General features: G+C 53.4%; 1 protein-coding gene across 4 annotated transcripts in view; it reads left to right on the top strand.

Annotated features, from left to right (window-relative positions):
* PADI1 (peptidyl arginine deiminase 1) overlaps positions 1–23,229 on the top strand; it is a 40,496-nt gene that overhangs the window by 824 nt on the left and 16,443 nt on the right. For 2 of the 4 annotated variants that reach the window (XM_055097556.2, XM_055097548.2), the window contains exons 1-7: positions 14,551–16,484; positions 17,655–17,727; positions 18,402–18,463; positions 19,846–19,963; positions 20,068–20,193; positions 22,659–22,831; positions 22,982–23,085. In XM_055097556.2, coding sequence (XP_054953531.1) covers positions 16,263–16,484; positions 17,655–17,727; positions 18,402–18,463; positions 19,846–19,963; positions 20,068–20,193; positions 22,659–22,831; positions 22,982–23,085 — 878 coding nt within the window. In that variant the 5' untranslated portion in view covers positions 14,551–16,262. Of the gene's footprint in view, positions 1–8,052; positions 8,238–14,550; positions 16,485–17,654; positions 17,728–18,401; positions 18,464–19,845; positions 19,964–20,067; positions 20,194–22,658; positions 22,832–22,981; positions 23,086–23,229 lie in introns of those variants that run through there. The other 2 variants (XM_055097554.2, XM_003814447.6) reach the window with 2 other exon arrangements.

Genomic DNA, 23,229 nt, shown 5'->3' with positions numbered 1-23,229 from the left:
TTCCCTACCTGGCCACTAAGGGAATTGGATTTGGTGATCTCTGGTGGCATTTCCAACTCTGAGAGGCTGTCTATGGATTCCATCCCTGCTGGAGCAGGTGGGGCTGAACCCCTTGCAGATAGGGGGCTCGTGGTGGGAGTCTCCCTCAAAGAGGAGCTGGGTGCTGGGGGTCTGTTACTGGGTGAGATCTGAGGTCCTATCTCCCTCTTGGGACACAGCCCCTGTACCTGCTGGTCTGGTTAATGTATGTGGGGCCCAGGGCCAGCTGCCCACCTGGCCTCTGGTGATCCTCTGCCCGAGAAGCCCTTCCTGCTTCTCTGTTGGGCAGTGGTCTGTGACCCCAGTGGCAGGGCTGGGGAGGAGAACCAGGAGCCATGGAAACCAAACCTTGACTCTAAGTTGCTGCTAGGAGCCCCACTGTGGGGGCTGGTTCTCTCGGGTCTAGGTGGCCAGCAGAGACCCCATTGTCTCCTGCCCTGTTAACATAGGCTTGCCAGATTTAGCAAATAAAAATACAGGATGTCTGGTTAAGTTTGAATTTCAGATAAAAAACAAAAAGCTTTTTTAGTATATTGCATGGGAGATATTTCTACTAAAATAATCTGCTGTTTAGCTGAAGCTGAAGTCTTTTTTCTCTTTTTCTTTTTTTTTTTTTTTTTTGAGATGGAGTCTCGCTCTGTCACCCAGGCTGGAGTGCAGTGGCGAGATCTTTGCTCACTGCAACCTCCACCTCCCGGGTTCAATTCTCTGCCGCAGCCTCCAGAGTAGCTGGGATAACAGGAACCCGCCATCACACTCGGCTAATTTTGTATTTTTAGTAGAGACAAGGTTTTGCCATGTTGGCCAGGCTGGTCTCAAACTCCTGACCTCAAGTGATCAACCCACCTCGGCCTCCCAAAGTGCTGGGATTATAGGCGTGAGCCACCGTGCCTGGCCGCTAAAGCTGAAATCTAACTAGGCATCCCACATTGTATCTGGGAATCTACTTTCACACCAAGAGTAGGAAAAGGGTCCCTTGCAGGCCCCCTTCTTCTTATTTCAGGCTTCTGCTCTCATCTGAGGGCATGGCTGTTTCTAGAAGGTGATTTCAGAACCTCTGGCTCTACACTGTGCTGCTAAGGCCAGAAACATTTCATGGGGAGCCAGGAGACCTGGTCTTAGCTCTGCCACTGACTTCCTGCTGGATGTGGGCCAAGTCACTTGTCCTCTCTGGGTTTCATTTCCTCATCTGAGCCCCCATGAGATGAGCTGAGTCCACTCTGCAGTTCACTGTGGAGGTGAAGTACCCAGACCCTGGAGTTGAACACACTCCATTCTCAGGCTGGCTCCAGGAGTGGCTGGAGCTGCACTTCCGAGCCTCAGTTTCCACATCTGAAAATGAAGAAACAATATAACACCAGTTATAATGGGTTCAGGGGAAGATAAATGAGCCCATGCATGTATAAGACCCCTTGCGCCGTGGGTGCCCTGGCAGTGCGCACAGCTCTGGTAGCTCTGTGAGTCCCCTTTTCTCCAGCATCTGTCCTTTCCCTCACACCTGAGAGGATGGGAGGAGACGAGGACAGCTCAGACTGCAAGTGCTGGGAGCATAGGGTGTCTGTAAAGCTCCTTAGCGTCCTCAAATGCAGGCCCTGGCCCAGCGGAGGGGCAACGGGAAGTTGCCTGGGCTATTCATAGCTGTTGTGCTCTGGTTGGCTCTGGGAGGCAGAGGTTGCTCTGGGATCTTGAGTGAGCACACAGGGCACCTCCATCCGAGAGCCCTTCAGGAACCTTCACCTGGGTGTTGGTGGTGACTATGGTCATAGCTACTGAGAGCCTCCAAACTAGGACACAGAAGTTGATTCTGCAGCATAAGGAAGAGCTTCCTGCTGGCCAAGTCTGCGATGGGCAGGGAAAGAGGGGCATGGAATTGTCAACCTGGGAAGGTTTTTAAGAGGAGCCTGAAGCTCACTCCAGCAGCTGGGCTGGCAGCAGGAGGAAGGGGTTACACCTGATGACAAGTGATGAACTTGGGGCCTCTCCAACCCCTTCACCCAGTGTCTGACTCTAGCTAAGGCCAAGTGAGGGGTTTCTAGTTGGCCTTACTGGTGGGAGGGGGGAAGCCCCCAGAAGAGGAGGTGTTGCCAGTCACCTGAGCTGCTGGGAGTCTGAGCCCTCCAGGAGATGGGTGTGTAGGGATGACATCACAGGAAGTGATTCATTCCCCCAGGGGCTGTGTGAACTGGTTATTTGGAGAAACATTTGTGTTTGGGGTAATTGTGTGCCCCAGGGTGTCCCAGCCTAGGAAACCCTTAGGAATCCTCGACTCAGCATGTGCTGCAGGTCCCATCCCCACACCCCAGTAGGCTAGCCCACCACCCTGTCCACCCCCGACTCCAGTGGGCTAGCCCACCACCCTGTCCACCTCTGACTCCAGAGGGGTAGCTAACCACCCTTTCCACCCCCCACCCCAGTAGGCTAGCCCACCACCCTGTCCACCCCCAACTCCAGTGGGCTAGCTCACCACCCTGTCCACCCCCCACACCAGAGGGCTAGCTCACCATCCTGATGCCCCACACTCCAGTGGGCTAGCTCACCACACTGACCCCCACACCCCAGTGGGCTAGCTCACCATCCTGATTCCCTGGATCTAGCCAGACTGCCCTGGCTATCCTTGTCCTTGCCTAAGGAGTTCAGGTGGCTCATGCCAATAAAGACAGGGGTGGGAAGTGTGAGGAATCCATCTGCGGTCCTGTGTGGCCCTCCTTGACTGCCCAGAGGCCAGAACCAGAGCCTGAGGCTGGAGACCATAAAGAACCTTTATTCTTTGGGATGCAGAAGGCTGGCCTTTTAGACGACAGGGACATTCTCCTGCACTTTCCCCCAAGCCTTCCCCACCACTGCAAAAGCAGCAATGCAAGACTGAGTCAGGATCAGACAGCGGTAGAATTGGAGGGGCATAGGGAGAAGGGACTCTGCAGGCCTCTCAGATGCACTTTCTGGAATTCTCTGTATTTCAGAAAATGAAAATGCCAAAACAGAGTTCAAAAACTTGTGGTATGTGTAATGTGTACATCGAGTAAATTAATGCTTTTAACTCGCACAGAAGAACAATGAGGCGTAATTGTGCTCCTCAGGGGAAAATTACAGGATTGACACTGACACTAATTTCCAGCGACCGACAGGCTGCCGGCCCCTGGCTGGACACATTCTCTGCTCCGTCCTGTCACTGTGTCACTGCAGCAGGAAGAACACTATTCACCAGAAGAGACATTAAAAGTTCAAGTTTCAGGGTCCCTGGAGAATATGAAGCTGGGGTCCTCCGCAAGTTCCACAGGGCCCTGACAGGCCCGGGGGTTGTAAAAACTGGACTCAGAATGGAAGAGGGTAGCATTCTTGAAACATAAAATATTGACATCACGAAGGGCCTCAGAGGTCAGCCACCCCTTAATTCTGTGGAACTCCCTGCTCCCCTGGGTCCTAGCTGCCACTTGCCATGTTGGGACTGGCTGGGAATCTCTCCCCCTCCCTCTGGCCCCCCAGGCCCTCCGCTTTCCGCCTCCTTACCCCTTCCTGGCATTTCCTGGATCCTAGTCTTGGAATGTCTCCTCACTCTGAGCCTTCTTCTCTTCCCTTCTCAACTCCCATCCCTTTTACTTCCAGCTGGTCTTTGTAGGCTGTGTGACCTTGGGCCAGTCACTTAGCATCTCTGAGCCTGTTTTCTTCGGAGTGACATCCCTTATTGTTTGTACCTGCGAAGCTGGCATCTTTATTTTTTCCATTTTATTTTATTTTTATTTTTATTTTTGAGATGGAGTCTCGCTCTGTTGCCCAGGCTGGAGTGCAGTGACATGATCTCGGCTCACTACAACCTCCATCTCCCAGGTTCAAGTGATTCTCCTGCACTCCTCTGCCCCCCAAGTAGCTGGGATTACAGTTATGCACCACCCCGTATTTTTAATGGAGACAAGGTTTTGCCGTGTTTTCCAGGCTGGTCTCGAACTCCTGACCTCAGGTGATCTGCCCACCTTGACTTCCCAAAGTGTTGGGATTACAGGTGTGAGCCATCTCACCCTGCCTAAGTTTTTATTTTATTTTATTTTATTTTATTTTTTGAGACAAGGTCTCGTTCTGTCACCCAAGCTAGGGTGCAGTGGTGTGACCATGGCTCAGTGCAACCTCGAACTCTTGGGCTCAAGTGATCCTCTGCCTTAGCCCCCCAAGTAGCTGGGATTACAGGCCTGAGCCACTGCGCCCGGCCTATTTTTTTCCACTTTACATTGAGGAATTCCACAATCCACAGAATGCGGACATGCTTTGGGGAGAGGATCGGTGACTCACGACTTGGACTCTAAATTCAGGGCCCTATCTCTCAGGGACATTCTGGTCCCCAGCCCCTGTTTCTCTCTTCTGGGAAGACCAGTGAGTGAAAGCTGTCCCTCTTCTCCAGTCTCCATTCCTGGCTGGGCAGAGCTCCACTTGGGAGAAGGCTGGTTCAGCCTGCGCCCTCAGCCTGGGCTCTCTGGGCGTGCCCCTCCCCAAGCAATGACAGGGCATAAGGCACCCACTAGTGTGATTTCTGTGAATGAGGGAGAAGACAGGACACAGCCACATCATGTGTGATTCTAGACTCCTGAGAAAATGCCCGAACCTGCTGAGGGGTCTGGGACATCAGCCATTGCCCTCCCTCAATCTCCAGCAGCCCCAGCCAGCCCCGGGGAGAGGACGCAGGGGAAAGCTAAAGCCAGGGTTGCAGCCAGGGGACTGGGGGTTGGAGCTGTCCCCTCCTACTGTCTGGTGCCCACACCTCCCATCTCAAGGAACCTCCTGTGGTCTTTTCCCCAGGGCAGTCTACTCCTGGGCACCTGCTCTGTGCTGGATTCTGGCACTCGGTGACGATACGGCCCATGGCCACATGTGAGGAGCTTCCATCCTAGTTGGAGAGTTAAACAAATTTCAGGATGTGGGTTTCAACAATTGCACACCTGACCCATTTTCTTGGTCAGGGAGGAGAGTGAAGGGAGGTGCCAGGGTCCTATTAACGACAGGGCTCTGTGTCCTCTTTTGCCCGGGTCTGCCCATTCCTCCATGCCTTTCAGATGCCCTCTGTGACAGTAAAAATCATGATGGCAGCCCTGGTTTTTTGTTTTTGTTTTTGTTTTTTTTGAGACGGAGTCTTGCTCTGTCGCCCAGGCTGGAGTGCAGTGGCACGATCTTGGCTCACTGCAACCTCCGCCTCCCAGGTTGAAGCAATTCCTCTCCCTCCACCATGCCCAGCTAGTTTTTTGTATTTTTAGTAGAGATGGGATTTCACTATGTAGGCCAGGCTGGTCTTGAACTCCTGACCTCAGCCTCCCAAAGTGCTGGGATTACAGGCATGAGCCACCATGCCCAGCCGGCAGCCCTGTTTTAAGTGCTCACTGCACCATCTCAGTTAAACCTCACAACAAGCCTGTGAGATGGGGACTACTATAATCCCCATTTGCAGACACGCGGAGACACAGAGAGGTTGAGAGACTTTTCTGAAGTCACACAGCCCACAAATGCCAGAGCTGGGATTTGGACCCAGGTCCACCTGGTTCTAAATTCTGTGAGCCTAACCCTGTGACTGCCCAGGCTCTGAGACTCTTCTGTGTTGCTGGGTAAGTGAGGGGTGAAGTGAAGGCAGGGCAGCAGATGAGCTTTGGAGTCAGACCCAGGCAGGGGCCAAGCACGGCTGTGCCCCATCACCCTCTGTGTGACCTCTCTGTATTTCAGCTTATTTTCTGTAAAATGGGGAGAAGAATAATCACTCCCCTATTAGCAGGCAGGGGCCATGGGGATGGAATCAGAGAATGGAGTAAAAACCCTCCGTAGACTCTGATGGACCTGCCCCGTGTGGACCCCACAAGGGCAAAGCCAAGGATGATTTGTCTCTGCTTTCCTGGTGCCCAGCATGGGACCTGATGTACAGTAGCTACCCAGGAAGGTACGTTGAGGCAGAGCCACTGGCAGCACTAATGGGAGCCCTGTGTGCCCCAGGGAAGCTGCTGGCCTTTAGCGCTGGAGCTCAAGGGGTGGCGGCCAGTACCCCGGGACTATCAGCCTCCAGGCAGATCCCTGGCTCCAGGCAGAATCACCCACGGAGCTGGTCACCCCAGGAGATTTGCTGGGCCCTGCTGCCTGACCCTACAGCATTTCTTGTGGCTTCATTCCAGGACACCTAGCGGCTGGCACCTGTGGGGCTCCTGGCAGGCCGGATCCTGGCCAGGCGTGCAGGGGAGCCACAGGCTCAGCCAGCAGTGCCTGCTCTTCAGCCTTTTCATCCGATTCGGCCTGATTCTCCCCCTCCTGCCCCCACCACTCATCCAGCACAGTGCCCCAGACGACCCCCAAGAGCACATTGGCCCCCACCCCCACCCACTCAGTTTCTGCCCCCAGGATCTGGCCATGTCCAAACTGCAGGATAGGACAGTTGGCAGGGAAGCATTCCTCTGTGACTGCTGTATTTCTCTTCTCCCTAGAGACCAGGTGGTACATTTCTGAGCTGTTGACATAAGATTTGGCCGGTGGAGCCCCAGTGGGCCGAGGCTTCTGGGAAGCAAGTTGCAGCCACGCAAAAGGAAAAGCTTTCTAATTACCTGAACTGTCAAAGCAGAGAGGGGTGTGAGGTAGTGAGCTGTCAGTCTTGGGGAGTGGGCAGGGCGCTGGCCGGGATGACCTCCAAGGCCCGTCTCTGACCCAAGGCCTATGCTATGCAAGATGCTCCCTGGTCTCTTCTGTCATTTTAGGGCAGACAAGGACAAGAAGATCACAGGCACCACCACCCTGCGTGGTGGGGCCAGGGGGCTGTGGCTTTCCTGCCTTGGTGCCGCCACCCTCCCTAGGCCTCCCTGGCCTGCTGCCAAAGAGCCATGCAGAGGAGCTCGAATTGCACACTCTCTCAACACATTCCTGTTTCCTTCCGACATCCCTGATCGTCTCCTCCTTCCAGTCCCCGACAAGGGCATGCTCAGGGCACACACGCACTCATTTTAATACCAGCCAGGACAGCTTCTCACTTTGCTATCTGGGTGACCTGAGTAAAGTTACTTAACTTCTCTGAGATTTCTTCATCTGTGAAGTGGGGACGTAATTCGGAGTCCTCATTAGGGAAAAGGAGCCAGGCTGGTAGGAGCAGGGAAAAGTAAAAAAAGAAAAGAAAGCTGATCAGCTCCGAGCCTGCCTTTCTTCATGGTCCAGGACGCATCGCCCTCCTATGCAAGTAACTCACAATCTTCCTGCACCCAGCTTTCACCAGACCCCTGCAACTGAGCTCCCCGCGGCCTGGGCATAATCAGTACTGCACAAAGCCCTCTTCAACAGACAGATAAACATCGTCCTATAAAATCCCCAGCAAGTCTTTGTTTCTTTGCAGTCGGCTTCACCCCAGAGAGAGGCTTCTTTCTTGAAGGCTGACTTTTGTGTCTCTGGCGATGTATTTTCCTACTTTCTGTAATCAATCTGCTTTCCTTTACACACAGCTGTCCTGGTAAATTCTTTTACTCCTGCATTACCGGCCGTCATTACCCTGTGACAAGTAACACCTACCTTGGTCGGGGAGCAGGAGTTGGAGTGAAGTCTAGACGAGATCATGGATAGCAAAAGCTAAGCATGTGCCTGGCACACGGCAGGTGCTTGAAAATGCAGGCTCTTTCCCTGCCCCACTAGAACCCATGGAACATGCTGCCTTATGCCATAACCAGTGGGTGAACCTGCACCTTACCGCAGGAGGCGGGCAGAGGTGGAGAGTAGTTGGTTTTACACTCCTCATCCCGCCCTCTGCGTCTCCTTTTATGAGATTCTCTAAGAATTCACCCCATTCTGCCCACAACCTCTCTATTGAACCTGATGCAACTGACCCTGCTGTGGGCATGAGGTTGGTGGGCATTGCAGGGTGAGTAGGAGGACGCTGCTCTGGGCGGCGCAGACGAGATGTGAAGTGGCGCCCAGGAAGGTCTGAACCAGGGCCATGGGGGCACAGAGGAAGCACATAAGGTTTCTGGCCGGAGTGAGTTGGGCTGTCTGGGGATTCTGAGAAGAGTAATCGTAACCATGGTGACAGCATCTAACGCTGAGAAGTCATCATCTCAGGGAATCCCTCCAACAGTCTAGGAAGTAGCTCTTGGGATTATGTCCATTTTACAGCGGAGGAAAATCGAGGCAGTTGAGTGACCCAGTTGGAGGCCATGCTCCACACAGAACCCACACTTCACTCCATGGAAGAGGTGGCATTTGAAGTGGGTCTTGAAGAATGCAAAAGACCCCCCTGCCCCCCGCCCCATGACTTGGCCCAGCAGAGATGGGGGAGCAGCCTGGTGAGGGGCAGGCTCATCAGCATAACAGTGGAAACCATGATGATATAACAGTGATTACCAAGACACCTGACAGGGTGACTCCTGTAGTGGTAATGATTTGGTCTTTTTGATTTGGAGGGGTGCTTTCAAATCTGTGACCTCACCTGACTGTGCATTTGGGGACATGCCAGTACTGCATATCTGGGGGTTGGTTAGGTCTGGGGGCTACATCATGAGACATCATCAAAGAGAAGCATCTTGGAGAGGATTATTAGATTTGGAGGAAGCCGGGAGCAGCTCCAGAAAGCTGGCGCAATACAGCCCACTGCAGGGTGGCCTGGGGCTCCCCACAAGCTCCCACTCCTGCCTGTCACACCTCCCAAGGGCAGCCCTTCATCCATGACCAGGCCCACAGATCTGGGCACCTGAGAGATAAGGAAAGGCAGTATAAGCCCCGTCTCCCAGCCCCGGGGCAAGGGTTGGGGTAGGATGCCAAGGGAATGAGAATCAAAGGCAGCGCAGGGCTCACCCTGCATAACCTGCCTTGCTTGGGTGCCAGAGAGAATAAGCAGACCCCTCCTCCTGCCTCTTCCTGGTGGTTTTCAAAGCTCCTGCTGGGGTACCTGCCGCTCTTCTGTAGCTGAAGCTGACCTGGATGGGGGTGATGGGAACCAAGTCTTGAAGGCAGTGGGGCTGGGAACTAGAACAGGCCCCTCCCCATGCCTGTGGGAGTGGCCCTGGGCCTCAGACCTGCATAGCAGGTGTCTCCTGCAGGAAGCCACATTTCCCCCAAGGCCTGACCCCTCTAGGCACTGCCCACTCATCTGTTACTCACAGGGGAGGGAGACACTGAGACCAGGAGCCCAGCACCCCAGAGAGAGGTGAACAGAGGTGTGAGCTATTGAGCAAGTTTGGGGTGGGGAGGGAGCAGATCTAGACTACAGGAAGCTAGGCTGGGCTTGGAGGGTCTTGATAGCCCCAGAGGAATTGTACCTGTCATTTCTTCCCCCTTCTTTCATCATCATCATCATCATCATCATCATCATCATTTTCTACCAAGACTCCAAATAGGGGGCTGTGACTTGGAGATGTCAACTTTTGCCCAAAGCTAGGGATTGGCTCCACAGAGTCCTGCTTCCCTTGAAAGGGCTGTGTCTGGCACTGGTGGTCTCTGAGTGGGGTGGAGCAGGAGTCCCCCATGAGCTAGAAACCCTTCTGCGGCCAGCTGGGTGCCCTGGGCTTGTGGCTACTTGCTCTTGGAACTCATGGGCCAGGCCGACTGGATTCAATCATGACTCAGCCACCTCCCCGCTGGGCAGTCCTGAGAAAGCCACTCCACCATCCTGAGTTGCTGTGTCCTTGTCCAGAGCACGTTGATTGTGCCCCTGGTTCATGCCAGGCACTAAGCTGGATGCAGAGATGACAGCAGCGATGCAGACAGCATAAAACAGAAAAAAAATCTCTGCATTTTAGAGGGAGAGACTGCAATGAGCAGATATGTGCTCTGTCAGGTGGCTGGGAGGTGGCCGGTGCCATGGGCTGGAATGAAGCTGGGGTTGGGGAACCAGACTCATGGTGTCATTCGTGTCACGCCATTTGCAACAGGCAAGAAGGGTACATCAGAAAGGCCTCGTATGCTACCCTGAGAGAAGGAAGTGACGGGCTGGGCGGACCGCAGGGATCGGTGACAGGAACATTCCGGACAGACAGAGCTGCAGCCCTGGCATGCTTGAGGAACGGCAGGAACAAGCAAGAGGGCGTGGGGAGGGAAAGCAATGGGTCAGGAAAGCCTGGGAGGCCACACAGGCTCTGGTGACAGCCTCTGAGCAGGAGGGATGCAACGGGACTTCTATTTTAAAAGGTCCCTCTGGCTGCTATGTTGAAGCTGGACTGTGGGGAGAGAGGGGAAGCAGGTCACTGGCCTATGATAAAAATCCACATGGAAGCAACTGGTGGCTTGGACAGGGTGTGAGCTGTGGCAGAGGTGAGAGCGGTCAGGGTCTGCAGTTGCTATGAAGGTGGAGCTGATGGGATTTGCTGAGGGGCTGGCTGTGCGAGTGAGGGAACAAGAGGAGGTGAGGCTGAATTGGAAGGTGGAGCTGCTATGGACGGACTTGCAGTGGGTTGGGCAGGAGCAGGTTTGAAAGGAGTGGGGAAGGAGTGGGCATGGGGAAGCAGGGGTTTGGCTTTGGATGTGTGAAATTTAAAATGCCTGGTAGGGCTGGGCGCAGTGGCTCACGCCTGTAATCCCAGCACTTTGGGAGGCCGAGGCTGGCAGATCACTTGAGGTCGGGAGTTCAAGACCAGCCTGGCCAACATGGCGAAACCCCATCTCTACTAAAAATACAAAAATTAGCTGGCGTGGTGGTGAGCTCCTGTAATCCCAGCTACTTGGGAGGCTGAGGCAGGAGAATCGCTTGAACCCAGGAGGCAGAGGTTGCAGTGAGCTGAGATCATGCCTTTGCACTCCAGCCTGGGTGACAGAGCAAGACTTTGTCTCAAAAAATAAAAAATAAATAAAATAAAATGCCTGGTAGACACCCAGGGAGAAACTCAGAAAGCAAGAAGTCTGAGAGTTCTAACCATATTGATGTGGCAGGTGGAGAAAACCAAGGGAGTGGGTGTAGACAGAAGAAAGGAGGAGAGGAGAGGGGAGGGAGGGGAGGAGAGGAGGAGAGGGGAGGGAGGGGAGGAGAGGAGGAGAGGGGAGGCTGAGCCCTAAGCCAGGTGCGCTGGGGCCAGCCACACTCTGAAGAGTACCAGTGTAGGGATTCTGCCCGTTGCCGATGGTGCCTATTCCAATTACACATTTCAGAACTTGTTGGGGTGGGGCGGAACCACACATGGGCTCAGGGGCTACTGGACCCACTGTAAGATGAACCTGAGCTGAAACTCCATGGATCACCTGGCCTCCATGAGCCCCTGCTCTGCCAGGTGGGCCGCAGTGTTGTTTAGGGTCTCCTAGACCAGTTCAGGGCCAGTGTGCAGGAGAACTAGAAACGTATGATTATTTCCTTTTCCCCAGTGACAGTCACCCTGGTAAAAAGTTGTGTGTCCTCTCGGGGAAGGCTGGGAGAAAGTTGAACAGTGTGTTTGTGGCAATGTACCAGGGTCCTTCCTCAAGGAGATCTGATTGTTTAATTTTTAAGAAGGTTATGAACCCCTTGTTAAACACAGCCACTATTTAAAATTAAATATACACAAAATTAAACAAATTATATTAAAAACAAAGGCAGTAATACTGAAAACTCGTCACTGCTTAATTATTTTACTGCATTTTACCATTGTCCAGATATAGTGGAAATAGTGATGTCACAAGGTGCTATTATGCATCTCTTTGAAACTCTGAGTCCAATGATGTTGGGCTGGTAACTCGAAACTGGCTAGAGTGGGAGTGTTTACACCACAGACATTGGTCAAGGCTACAAATCAGGGCTTCATTCATCGTTTTATCAAATGCCTAGAGTTCAGAAAGTGATGGAGACAGGCTAACAATGTCAACTCAATTTAAAAGTGTATTGCGTCTATAGCCATGACATTGTGGTTAGTACCAACAATTGATGAAATGTTCCTCCAGGATTATCTGATTCAGCAAAGAGGTTGCTCACATCCTAGATGAATGAATGAAGGGTGACATGCATCTTCATTGTTTCCCCTTTCATTTTATTCATGAATGCCAACAAAAATATCAACCAACGTTTACGTCACATATCAGATTTAGTGACAATAAACTTATGGAGGAAAGAATGAGCAGATTGGGATGCAATTGCATTGGTCAAATCATGGTCAAATTGCAACCACAGGTTGGCTACAGTTGCAAGAGAGGGCATCTGGAGGAATCAATGTACTATATAGAATTTACAACACATTTTACAATAAAGAATTATATGTATTATACTATTATTTTTACATTATGTGCTACACACTATTTACATCAGTAAAATTTATAATAAATTTATATATACATATATATGCATAAGAACCCCCCCACTCCAGAGAGCTGGTTGTTAAACATTTGCCAGCACACCACTGCCTGGAGTTAGGGGGTAAGGGGGGGCGACACAGCAAAGGCGTTAGAGGAAAGGCCACGGAGTCAGAGGAGAGCAAGCAGAGCCCGTGTCCCAGCTGCCAAGTGGGAAAGTGTTTCAAAGACAGGTGATCATCTGGGCCAAGTGCCTCTGACAGGTCAATGAGGGGAAGAAGAGAAAAGACCCACTGGGTTTGGCAACAGTGGAGTTTCCTTGGTGTGGTGGGAGGAAAGGCTGATTAGAGGCAGGTTGCAGACGCAAAGAGAAGAAATAATTGGAGGTGTCAAGGGAGCAGAAGAAATGAGGAGGTCAAAGGAGAATGAGTTTGGGGATGGGTGATATTCACCATGTCTGTGTGCTGGGTGCAAGGGAGGGGAGAAGGGGCAAGGCCGGTGATGCCCTTGAGTAGGGGATGTGCCCCAGGAGGGCTGGTCTTGGGCAAGAGCCCAGGCAGCTCACCCCTCTTCCCAGGAGGGCAGGCATGGTCGTGGACTCAAAGGCAGGAGGGCTGGGAGATGAGGTGGTGGGAGGAGGGAGGTTGAAGGCTCTGAGTGACAAGGGGGAAGAGTGGGGAGGCTTCTGGGAATAGGAGAAGATAGGACATAGTCCTCTAGGACACTGAAAGAGAAAAGAGCCTGGAGCAATGCTGTAGGAGCACGAGCATGTCACGCATCCATTGAGGTCAGCAGTCATGAATCCAAGTGAACCATGGTCAGCCGCGTGGTGCAGGTGCACAGGGGGTGGAGAGTTGGATCTGATTGGATAGCTGGAGCTCTGCCAGGCAGCTCAAGGGAGGGAAGGATGAGCAAAAGATTAGGCAGTGGAGCAAGGGGGTGGCCGCAGCGGGGGACTATGGGATCTGTGGGACTATCCTGGGGAAGGGAAGAGGGAACATGAAGGATGAGGGACAGCAGTGGGGGGCGAGTAGAGAGGACTCAGCCTTCAAAGGTCAAGTGTCCCGGTGGGCTGAAGGTTTGGTTGCACTGGTGTGTTAGGAGTGAGCTGGAATATTGGGAAGCGGTGTCCGAGTGGGTTGCTAACAGGGGAGCTTGTAGTGGGGGCAGTTTTTTGATAATGACATTCTATAGCACCTGCCCCGCGAAGGAGGGGATGAGGCCAGGTGGAGGACAGGAGCATTGGATGAGAGGTCAAGGGGCTGAGGGACCAGGGTGCAGCACACCATCTACATCGCCATTGAAGTATAAACTGGTGACGGCAGCCGGCTGAGGAACATGGCAGGAGCTGGCACCCTCGAGATGAGGACAGAGCGATGGTGTGCAGAGGTGTCCCTGTAGATGGGTGGTGTAGTCTGGAAATGTCAATGCAAAGCTGGGGGTTTACGGAGTGAAGAAAGATGATGATCTGGAAGGGACATTGAGGAGCATGAAGGACCCTTGCCCACCTCCAGGCCCAGGGGCTGGAGGGAGTAAGAGGGAAGCAGTCACCATGGAGATGATCTGGAAGGGACATTGAGGAGCATGAAGGACCCTTGCCCACCTCCAGGCCCAGGGGCTGGAGGGAGTAAGGGGGAAGCAGTCACCATGGAGATGGCTGAAGGGGAGGCCATGCCTGCTATTGGGGGCAGGCTTCTTTTACAGTACAAGATCAAGGAAACTGTCCAGGGTGGGACTGAGGATATCGTGCAGATGATGGTGGCTGGGATGGAAAGGGAGTTGGGGAGGATGAGGAAGGGGGTCAGATGAGAGGACGAGAGTCCAGGAGACTTGGGGTTTCCATGGCAACTGATGTAAACGATGAGGAAGAGCAGGTAAGGTGCGAGGACCCCCAAAAGTGCTGTGGAATGTGGTGATTGTAAGGCCAGGAGTGGGAGATGGGGGAGGTGGGTCTTGCCAGCAGCCTGCAGGGGCTCTGGGGCTCCTGCACACTCCTGCCTCATCTGTAAAATGGGGATTATAATCTTTGCTTTTGGGGGTTGTGATGAGCATTAGGGAGCGCCAAGTAGGACTCGTGATTGTTGGAATTAGGACTGTTGTCACCGCAGTCAATGGAGATAGTTTTTTGATGGGGCCAAGTGATCATGGCAGAGGTTGTGGAGGGGGTCTGGTTTCTCCAGAGGGCTGAATATTTGGGTGGTTTTTTAGGGGTCCAGGAAAGGATGAAGGTGGGAGAATATGCAGAAGGACCCCTTTTGCAGAGTGGCAGAAAGTGAGAATCCAACCATTTATTAACAAGTGTTTATTGAGCACCTACTATGGGCCAGACACTGTTACAGGTGTTGGGGATGCAGCTGTGAGCAAAACAGACAAAATTCCTCCAGCAGCATCTTTGTAGTCAGGTGGATGTCTGTAAGTGGACTTGACCTTGGGTGGTGTCCTGGTGGCTGATGGCTCTGCCGTGGGGGATGATGTTGGAGAGCCCTGACTTACAAAGGAAGAACAAGCACCAATGTGTAGTTCTCTCATTCAACCTCCTCTCCAGAGTGTGAGCGCCACAGGCTCAAGAGCCTCCTGGAACTCTGGGGATTAGTGCAGTGCCTGGCACAGAGAGGCCATAGTTCACGCTTATGCAGGGGATGAAGAAGAATGAGATGCCACCCACAGAGGCCCTGTTGGTTTTGCTCTGGGTGCCCTGTAGCCTGAGTTTGCAGTGCATCCCCCTCTGATGCTGTGGGCCAGGAAGGCTGGCCCCAACCAGCTGTGGCTGGGAGCAGCTGGTGGTGTGAGGGGTAGGGTGGGGGCCCGGCAGATGAGTGCCCCAGGCTGGGGCCAAGGCGGATGGGAGGCTTCTCAATACCCATTTCTTGATCCCAGAGCTCTGGTGTATCAGGTGAATGCGGTGTATTGGGTGATGGAAAGAAGTTGCACGGGGTGCTGGCATTAGTCAAGTTCTAGATCTCCACTCAAGTGCAGATGGGCTTGAATCCCCCTGCAGAGTGGCAGAAAGTGAGAATGCATCCATTCATTCACACGTGTTTATTGGGCACCTACACCTACCATGTGCCAGACACTGCTATAGGTGCTGGGGATGCAGCTGTGAACAAAACAGATAAAATTCCTGCCCTTGTGGAGCTGACCTTCTAGCAAGAGAGATGGACAGTTGACTGGCATTGAGGTGGGAGAATCGCTTGAACCTGGGAGGCGGAGGTTGCAGTGAGCAGAGACTGCACCACTGCACTCCAACCTGGGTGAGAGAGCGAGACTCTGTCTCAAAAAAAAAAGAATCAGAGCAGGGGAAGGGAGATGGGGGATCAGTTGGGGGGAAAGATGGGCAAGGTGCAGCATTAAATGGAGTGATTGGGTGGGGGCAGGGGCTTGCTGAGAAGGTGACATTTAGGCAGAGCCCTAAAGAGGGTGAGGGAAGGAGACTTGTGGACATCTTGGGGAGGAGCAGTCCATGCAGCAGGAGCGGGCAGTGCCAGGACAGCCTTGGCATCTTCATGGCACAACAGGAAGGCCAGCGTGGCTGGAGCTAAGTGAGCGAGGGGAAGCGTAGTAGGGAGGAGGCAGTCAGCAAGGTGGCAGGGGCGCATCAGAAGGGCCTCTTATGCTACTCAAGAGGATTCTGCCTTTTACTGAGTTTGATGGAAACCACTGCTTTCCAGCAAAGGAACAACACGCTCTGCTGTGTGCAAAACAGACTGGAGGGGCCCGGGTGGGACCACGGACCCATGAGAAAGCTGCTCGGTGATCCAGGCGAGGGGTGATGGTGGCTTGGGCCGCAGTGATGTCAGTGGAGGTGGTGAGAGGTGGTGGGTCAGTGGATTTCTGTTGAGCTGGAGAGTTTGGAAGTGTCAGATCTGGAAAGGACTTGGGTGTGGGCTGGGGGTGTCCAAGGGTTTGCCATCTATGCCCTGGCTTCCAGATGCTCCTGGCCAGTGGCACTGCCCTGTGCCTCCCCAGCCTGACTGTTGAGGGGTGCCATTTGAACGGCCTGGCAGCCCCAAGCCCCCACCCCACTGTGGCCACTCCCCTGAAGAGAGATGGGAAGACTGGGTCTCTTCCCATCTCTCTTCTCTGCCAGTGATGTGCCCAAGGGTGCCAACAGCTTCAGGGTCTCTGGAAGCTCCGAGGTGGATGTCTTCATGGTCTACAACCGCACACGTGTGACAGAGCCCATAGGCAAGGCCCGCTGGCCGCTAGACACTGATGCAGACATGGTCGTATCTGTGGGCACAGCCAGTAAGGAATTAAAGGACTTCAAGGTAAGAGGCCACTTTCTCATAGAAAAGGGTTGGATCTCTCCAGCCCCATCCAAGGTAAGAGCCCCACCTTGGCAATTCCCATTCCAAAGCTCCCCACTTAACCAAACCTCACAAAGCTTATCACAGTACATACACAAAACGTATCCTGATACAATGCCACTGACGCCCAAAACACGCAAACCTCCACCACCACTCCAGTATCACACATGTACACGTGAGTACTCCCACAAAACACAAGCTCTCCTAGTCACCCCCTCAGATTCACAGACAACTTCACATTAATCCCTGTATTCAGCCCACACACGGACCCAGCAAGATGCCCCAGTGCTCTCGTGTGGGCAGGACCGCACAACAACAACCCGTGCAGGTGCACACACACACGTCCACATCTTTGTGTGCACGGATCTCCCACACCTAAGCCAACCTTCTCTCTCATCGCCTGCCCGAAGCTCAGACGAGTCCCTCCTCACTCGCCCCAGCCCCCAGCACCCATGGCATACAGTGATCCACCAAATCCTAGACATGGCCCTTTCTCCCCGACAGGGAAAAGGCAGGGATAAAGCAGCTGTTGAGAGAGGGGCTCAGGAGCCCACTGTGGGCTCAGACCCCACCTCCTCTGCTTGCTAGCTGAGGGACTGCTGGACTGCAGGCAGGGCCCGGACAGTCTCCTGTCGACTGGGGCCATCCCAGGGGCTCACTAGGATGACCCGGCTGGAGGGCTTGGCATGGATTCTGGACCACACTAAAAGCTCCAGGACCACTGACTGTGGTGATGGAGTGGGGGTTCTCATTCCCATCTTATTGAGGAACTACCCGAGGCTTAGAGGAGCTGAGAGACTTGCCTAAGTCGATGGAGCTGGCTGCTCCTCCCTCATCTGCCAGCTGCTCCTGCTGGGAGCTGCCCCACCTTTCCCATCCCTCCACCTTTCCCCCACCCTCCTTGCTCCTCACACCTGCTCTGGGAACCAGGGTGGGCTCCACAGCCACTTGCTGGAGAAGGTAGCTCTGAATCCCAGCCGGGAGCCCTTGAGTCTTGGGACTTCAGAGACTAGGGGTATCTCCAGGCCTCCTGTGCCTCTAAGTAGGGCTGTCAGGATGTGTCCCCCATCACCTCTGCCCCCGCCATCTCTGAAGGTGATGGCCGTGCAGGCTTAGGGCTATGTTCTGCAGGTGAGGGTCTCCTACTTTGGGGAGCAGGAAGACCAAGCCCTGGGCCGCAGCGTGCTTTACCTCACTGGCGTCGGTAAGTAGCAGCTCCCTGGCTGCCCATCTATCCCTTCGCCCCTCCAGGTTGACTGTTTGAGGGTCTTAGTGGATTCCTTGGAGTGGAAGACCCATGGCCAGCTTCCTCCATCACTGAGGGGCTTGGATTCCTCAGGGACCTTCTGTCTACTCTGGAACCACAGGGATTGAGACCCAGCAGTCGTTAGGACCACAAGGATCTAGAAACTTCACTGCCCAGTGAACAACGGCTAGACCCACAATAAGCCTCCTTCATCCAGAGTCCCACGTATGCCCTCATTAGACCTCCCAGACCCAGCACGGAACGTGCCCCCTTCAGCCAGGGCCAGGGTCAGTGGAACGGCAGAACCCAGCCCCTGCAACCTCAGGCCATGTCCCCAGTTCTCAGAGTTTGGGGTCACCAGCATATGATTTAGAACCCCAAAGCCACCAAGAGCTAGCAGGTAGACATGCACAGGCAAGCAAGTGATTCAAGAGCCAAAGGCTTGGGTCCCTCCAACTCCCAGAACCACAGGGCAAGCCACAGAGGTCTCCCAAGTGTGGGGTCTGACCCCCAGGCAGGGCTTCCGGTCCTCACGGGCTTGGGGAGGGGTCAGAGTTTGCCCAACCTGGACTTTAGGGGTGTGAAGATGGGGCTGGATGAGCCCCTGGCAGCCCCTCTCCATCTCTTTGCAGCTATTTCCCTTGAGGTTGACACAGGCCGCACAGGCAAGGTGAAGAGAAGCCAAGGGGATAAGGTGAGACCCTCCCGGGCACCCCAAGGCTGTGGGGTTGAAAGGCAAACTTGGGGTGGTCCCGGGTGGATTGTGCCCTCCCTCCAGAAGAACGATGGATCCCCAGGGTCTGTAGTATCCAACCATGTAGGGAACCCATCTGGGACAGCAAAATTGGCATGAGTGGACATTAACCTACACCCTGTAACCGACAGGCTGTGTGACTGCTGGAAAACAGCTTACCCCCTCTGGGTCTCTCTTGTGCCACTTTGAAATTGGGATTGGTTCTTTTGTTGCTGCCTTTTTTATTTTGAGGGCTATATTTGGACCCCTACACATGTGGGAGTGCTTCCTAAAAGATTGTTGAGTGACAGAAGGCAAGGAGAAGACAAGCCTTGGGGTAGAGGAGGCTATGGTGGTCAGCCCCAGGTAACACCTGAAGAGTAAGGAGGAGGACAGAGTGGGCTCAAGGCGTCACCCCACAGGAAGTATCTGGAAGCTGTCCTGGGAGGGGTAGAAGGTACAATTTAAAGGGAAAGACTCCAGAGAGGCAGCCTGGATCACAAAGCTTTGAGGACAAGGTGGGCAGGGCTGCCATGGATGGCTGCGTGGGTTGTTCACTGCACAAGAGTGCTTGCGCATGGTGGCAACTATGATACAAATCATATCTGGGGCCCTGCTGCAGAGTGGCATCTACCCAGAGGGTGGGCAAGAGTGCCATAAAGGCTAACAGTGGCCCTGTGCAATCCCAAGAACCTGGGTTTGAAGGCCAGCTATGCGGCTTGGGACTCACCTCTCAGAACCTCCCCGCACCCTTCTGTGAAATGGGGAAAGTAAGCCCTGCCTTGTGGGTCTGGTGGGGAGGTGTGTTGGGGACAGCAGCAACCACAGAGGCAGGGAGAGCTCCAGCCATGTTTCCCGACTCGGCTCAGACCTCAGCTTGCAGAGCCTGCAGGACTGCATGCGGATGCCAGAGATATCTATGGGACAGGTTCCAGGAGAGTGCTGGGATGGGAAGGGTCTCCCAAAGATTCTCCAGATCCCGACCCTCATCAAGGTCATGGCAGGCAGCCTCTGCCCACCCCCGCCCCACAGGCAGAGCTAAAGCTTAGCCAGCTTTTGAGGGCCATTTCTTGGTGTGGTAATGACACCTTTGCTTCTCCAGTGTGATGGCTGGGTAGAGCCATTGTGTATGGTTGTGCAGGTTGCTCACTGCACAAGGATGAGGTGGGTCTAGAGCCTTATCTGGAACTCCATTCCCCAAATAATCCTTTTTAAAATCTTTAAGCAAACTAAAAATATGAAAATCTATAATCTAATAAAGCAGCCCGCCCTGGCCATGTCTAGAACCCCTTCCTGGAGCCTCCTGGGTCCCACTGATCCCAAGGCATCTTATTTTGCCACAGAAAACCTGGCGCTGGGGCCCTGAGGGCTATGGGGCTATCTTGCTGGTGAACTGTGACCGGGACAATCACAGGTCCGCAGAGCCTGACCTCACCCACAGCTGGCTGATGTCGCTGGCTGGTGAGTGACACAAGGTGTTGTCTGGGGAGTGGGGAAGGGGGATGGAAGTAGATCCTGTTGGTGGGGTGGAGAAAGGGCGATCTCAAGGGGGCCACTCTCTCCAGACCTGCAGGACATGTCCCCAATGCTGCTGAGCTGCAATGGCCCCGACAAGCTCTTTGACAGCCACAAGCTTGTCTTGAACGTGCCCTTTTCTGATTCCAAAAGAGTGAGGGTCTTCCGTGCCAGGGGTGAGTGGCCTGATGGGGCCTTGTCCTCCCAGCTCCATCCATATCTATCCTCTCCTCCCCCATCTCTCTCTCTTTTTTTCCGTCACCTTTTTGTAAGTCTCATTACAGCTTACAAACAACCACTCCATCAGTACCAAATATAGTCCTCAAGGAGGAGTTTCAACAACAACGAGTTCCATTTTATGGAGAGGAAAACCGAGGCTCAGATGCAGGAATTCACTGTGGCACAACCATCTGGGGTGGAGCAGGCATTCCAACCCAGGTGTCTTGGGTGCACCAAAGCTCCTCCTTTTACCCTTGCCCCACACCCGTTCCCTCCTCTGGTCAATCAGCGTGGACTGAACTGCCTGCCAAGCACTGTCCAGGCAGGGAGGGCGTGAGAACCAGTGAGGCTGAGGCCCAGGCCCTGCCTCTGGCCCCAGAACCCGACTTTCTCACCAGAGTTTTTATTAATCAGCCTGTGGCTTAAAAAAATATGGCCAAGGCTGGGCGCAATGACTCACATCTGTAATCCCAGTACTTTGGGAGGCGGATTACCTGAGGTCAGGAGTTTGAGAGCAGCCTGGCCAACACAGTGAAACCCTGTCTCTGTTAAAAATACAAAAATTAGGCCAGGCACGGTGGCTCACACCTGTAATCCCAGCACTTTGAGAGGCCGAGGAGGGTGGATCACAAGGTCAGGAGATCGAGAACATCCTGGCTAACATGGAGAAAACTCGTTTCCACTAAAAAATACAAAAAAATTAGCTGGGTGTGGTGGCAGGTGCCTGTAGTCCCAGCTGCTCCGGAGGTTAAGGCAGGAGGTGGAGCTTGCAGTGAGCTGAGATCACGCCACTGCACTCCAGCCTGGGCGACAGAGTGAGACTCTGTCTAAAAAAAAAAAAAAAAAAATTAGCTGGGTGTGGTGACTCATGCCTGTAGTCCCAGCTACTCGGGAGGCTGAGGCAGGAGAATCACTCAAACCCAGGAGGCAGAGGTTGCAGTGAACCAAGATCATGCCACTGCACTCCAGCCTAGGTGAGTGAACCAAGATCATGCCACTGCACTCCAGCCTGGGTGACAGTGCAAGACTTCATCTCAAAAAAAAAAAAGAAAAAGAAAAAATTGGCCAGGCCCAGTGGCTCATGCCTGTAATTCCGGCACTTTGGGAGGCCAAGGCAGGAGGATCACTTGAGCCCAGGAGTTTGAGACCAGCCTGGGCAACATGGCAAAACCTTGTCTCTACAAAACATACAAAAAAATTAGCCTGTAGTCCCAGCTACTCTGAAGGCTGAAGTGGGAGGATCACTTGAGCCCAGGAAGTCAAGGCTGCAGGGAGCCGTGTTCATGCCACTGCGCTCCAGCCTGGGAGACAGAGTGAGACCCTGTCTCAAATAAATAAATAAATAAATAAATAAATAAATAAATAAATAAATAAATAAAGTACCACTCCTTAACCCCGGACTGCTCTTACTTGTTTTTACAAACAGCAACAGGCTTCTACCCCTTCCTGATTCCCCTTCACCCTTCGCTGTTCAAACTGACCCAGAGCTTGTTGTTCCAGCTAAATGAGCCTGGCAGGAGCCAGAATGTTCCCTCCCATGCACCAGTGGTGGATGTTTAGGCAGAGGACTCAGCTTAAAAGTACTTAGTGTGACACCAGGGCGTAAGCAAAGTCTCGACAAGTGAATGGATAGCCTCTCTTGCCGTGTGCAGCCACCGATGTGCTTTCTGTATCTCTGAAATTCCCTATCTAGATATTTCATATAAATGGAACCATACAATAGGCTTCTTTTAGTTAGCATAATGTCTTCAAGGTTCATCCATGGTGTAGCATAAATCAGTGCTTCATTACTTTTCTTATGTTTTAGAGACAGGGTCTCACTCTGTTGTCCAGGCTGGCGTGCAGTGATGCTATCACGGCTCACTACAGCCTTGAACTCCCGGGCTCAAGTGATACTCCCACCTCAGCCTCCCGAGTAGCTGGGACTACAGACATGTGCCACCACGCCTGGCTATTTAAAAAAATTTTTTGTAGAGATGGGGTCTCCCTATGTTGCCCAGGCTGGTCTCAAGTGATCCTCCCGCCTTGGCCTCCCAAAGTGCTGGGATTATAGACACGAGCCACCATACCTGTCTGGTCATTACTTTTTATGAATTAATAATATTCCATCTTATGAATATATTACATTTTGCATATCTATTTATCCATGGGTAATTTTCACCTTTTGTGCCAGGTGCTTCCATCTCTTTATTTAGTTTAAAGTTTATATTGGCCTCATGAGAAAATGTTAGCCATTTTACAGATAAGAAACTGAGGCTTAGAGAGGTTGAGTCATTGAGCTAAGGCCACGCAGCTTGCATGTGGCAGAGCCAGAGAGGAACCCAAGCTGCTCTAACCACAAAGGGGGCTCTGTCCTGGATTCCTGGGCTTGCAGCCCCTCACCCCTGTCTCCTCGCTAGCCCCTGACTCTTGTTCTTCCTAGGTGGGAATTCTCTCTCGGACTACAAACAGGTGCTGGGGCCCCAGTGTCTGTCCTATGAAGTTGAGCGACAGCCAGGGGAGCAGGAGATCAAGTTCTATGTGGAGGGGCTGACCTTCCCCGATGCCGATTTCCTAGGGCTGGTTTCCCTCAGTGTCAGCCTAGTGGACCCGGGGGTGTGTACAGCACTGGGGGGTGGGCATGGAGGCTGAGGGGTTTGGGGGCCCAGTTTGCAGGCTCCAGGGCTGGGCAGGCTGGGGGCTGGGGGGGCTTGAGGCAGGCTAGGGGTCCCTGCAGGGCCCACCAAGTCCTCATTTTCCCCTCAGACCCTGCCCGAGGTGATCCTCTTCACAGACACTGTGGGCTTCCGCATGGCCCCCTGGATCATGACGCCCAACACTCAGCCTCCTGAGGAGCTGTATGTGTGCAGGTGAGGCTCCCTCCCTCCAGCCCTCCCCCAAGTCTGGAGTGCAGAGGTAGGGACAGAAGCTGCCTCAGGGCTGTGCCCCTCACTCACACCGACGGATTCATTGCGGGCACCCATTCAGGCAGAGCTGGTGGCAGGACAGCAGCA

This window comes from Pan paniscus, chromosome 1, assembly GCF_029289425.2.
Source record: "Pan paniscus chromosome 1, NHGRI_mPanPan1-v2.0_pri, whole genome shotgun sequence".
In the NCBI taxonomy this organism is placed as follows: domain Eukaryota; kingdom Metazoa; phylum Chordata; class Mammalia; order Primates; family Hominidae; genus Pan; species Pan paniscus.
Note: the sequence above shows the minus strand (reverse complement) of the source record. Positions and strands in the feature narration are given on the sequence as shown.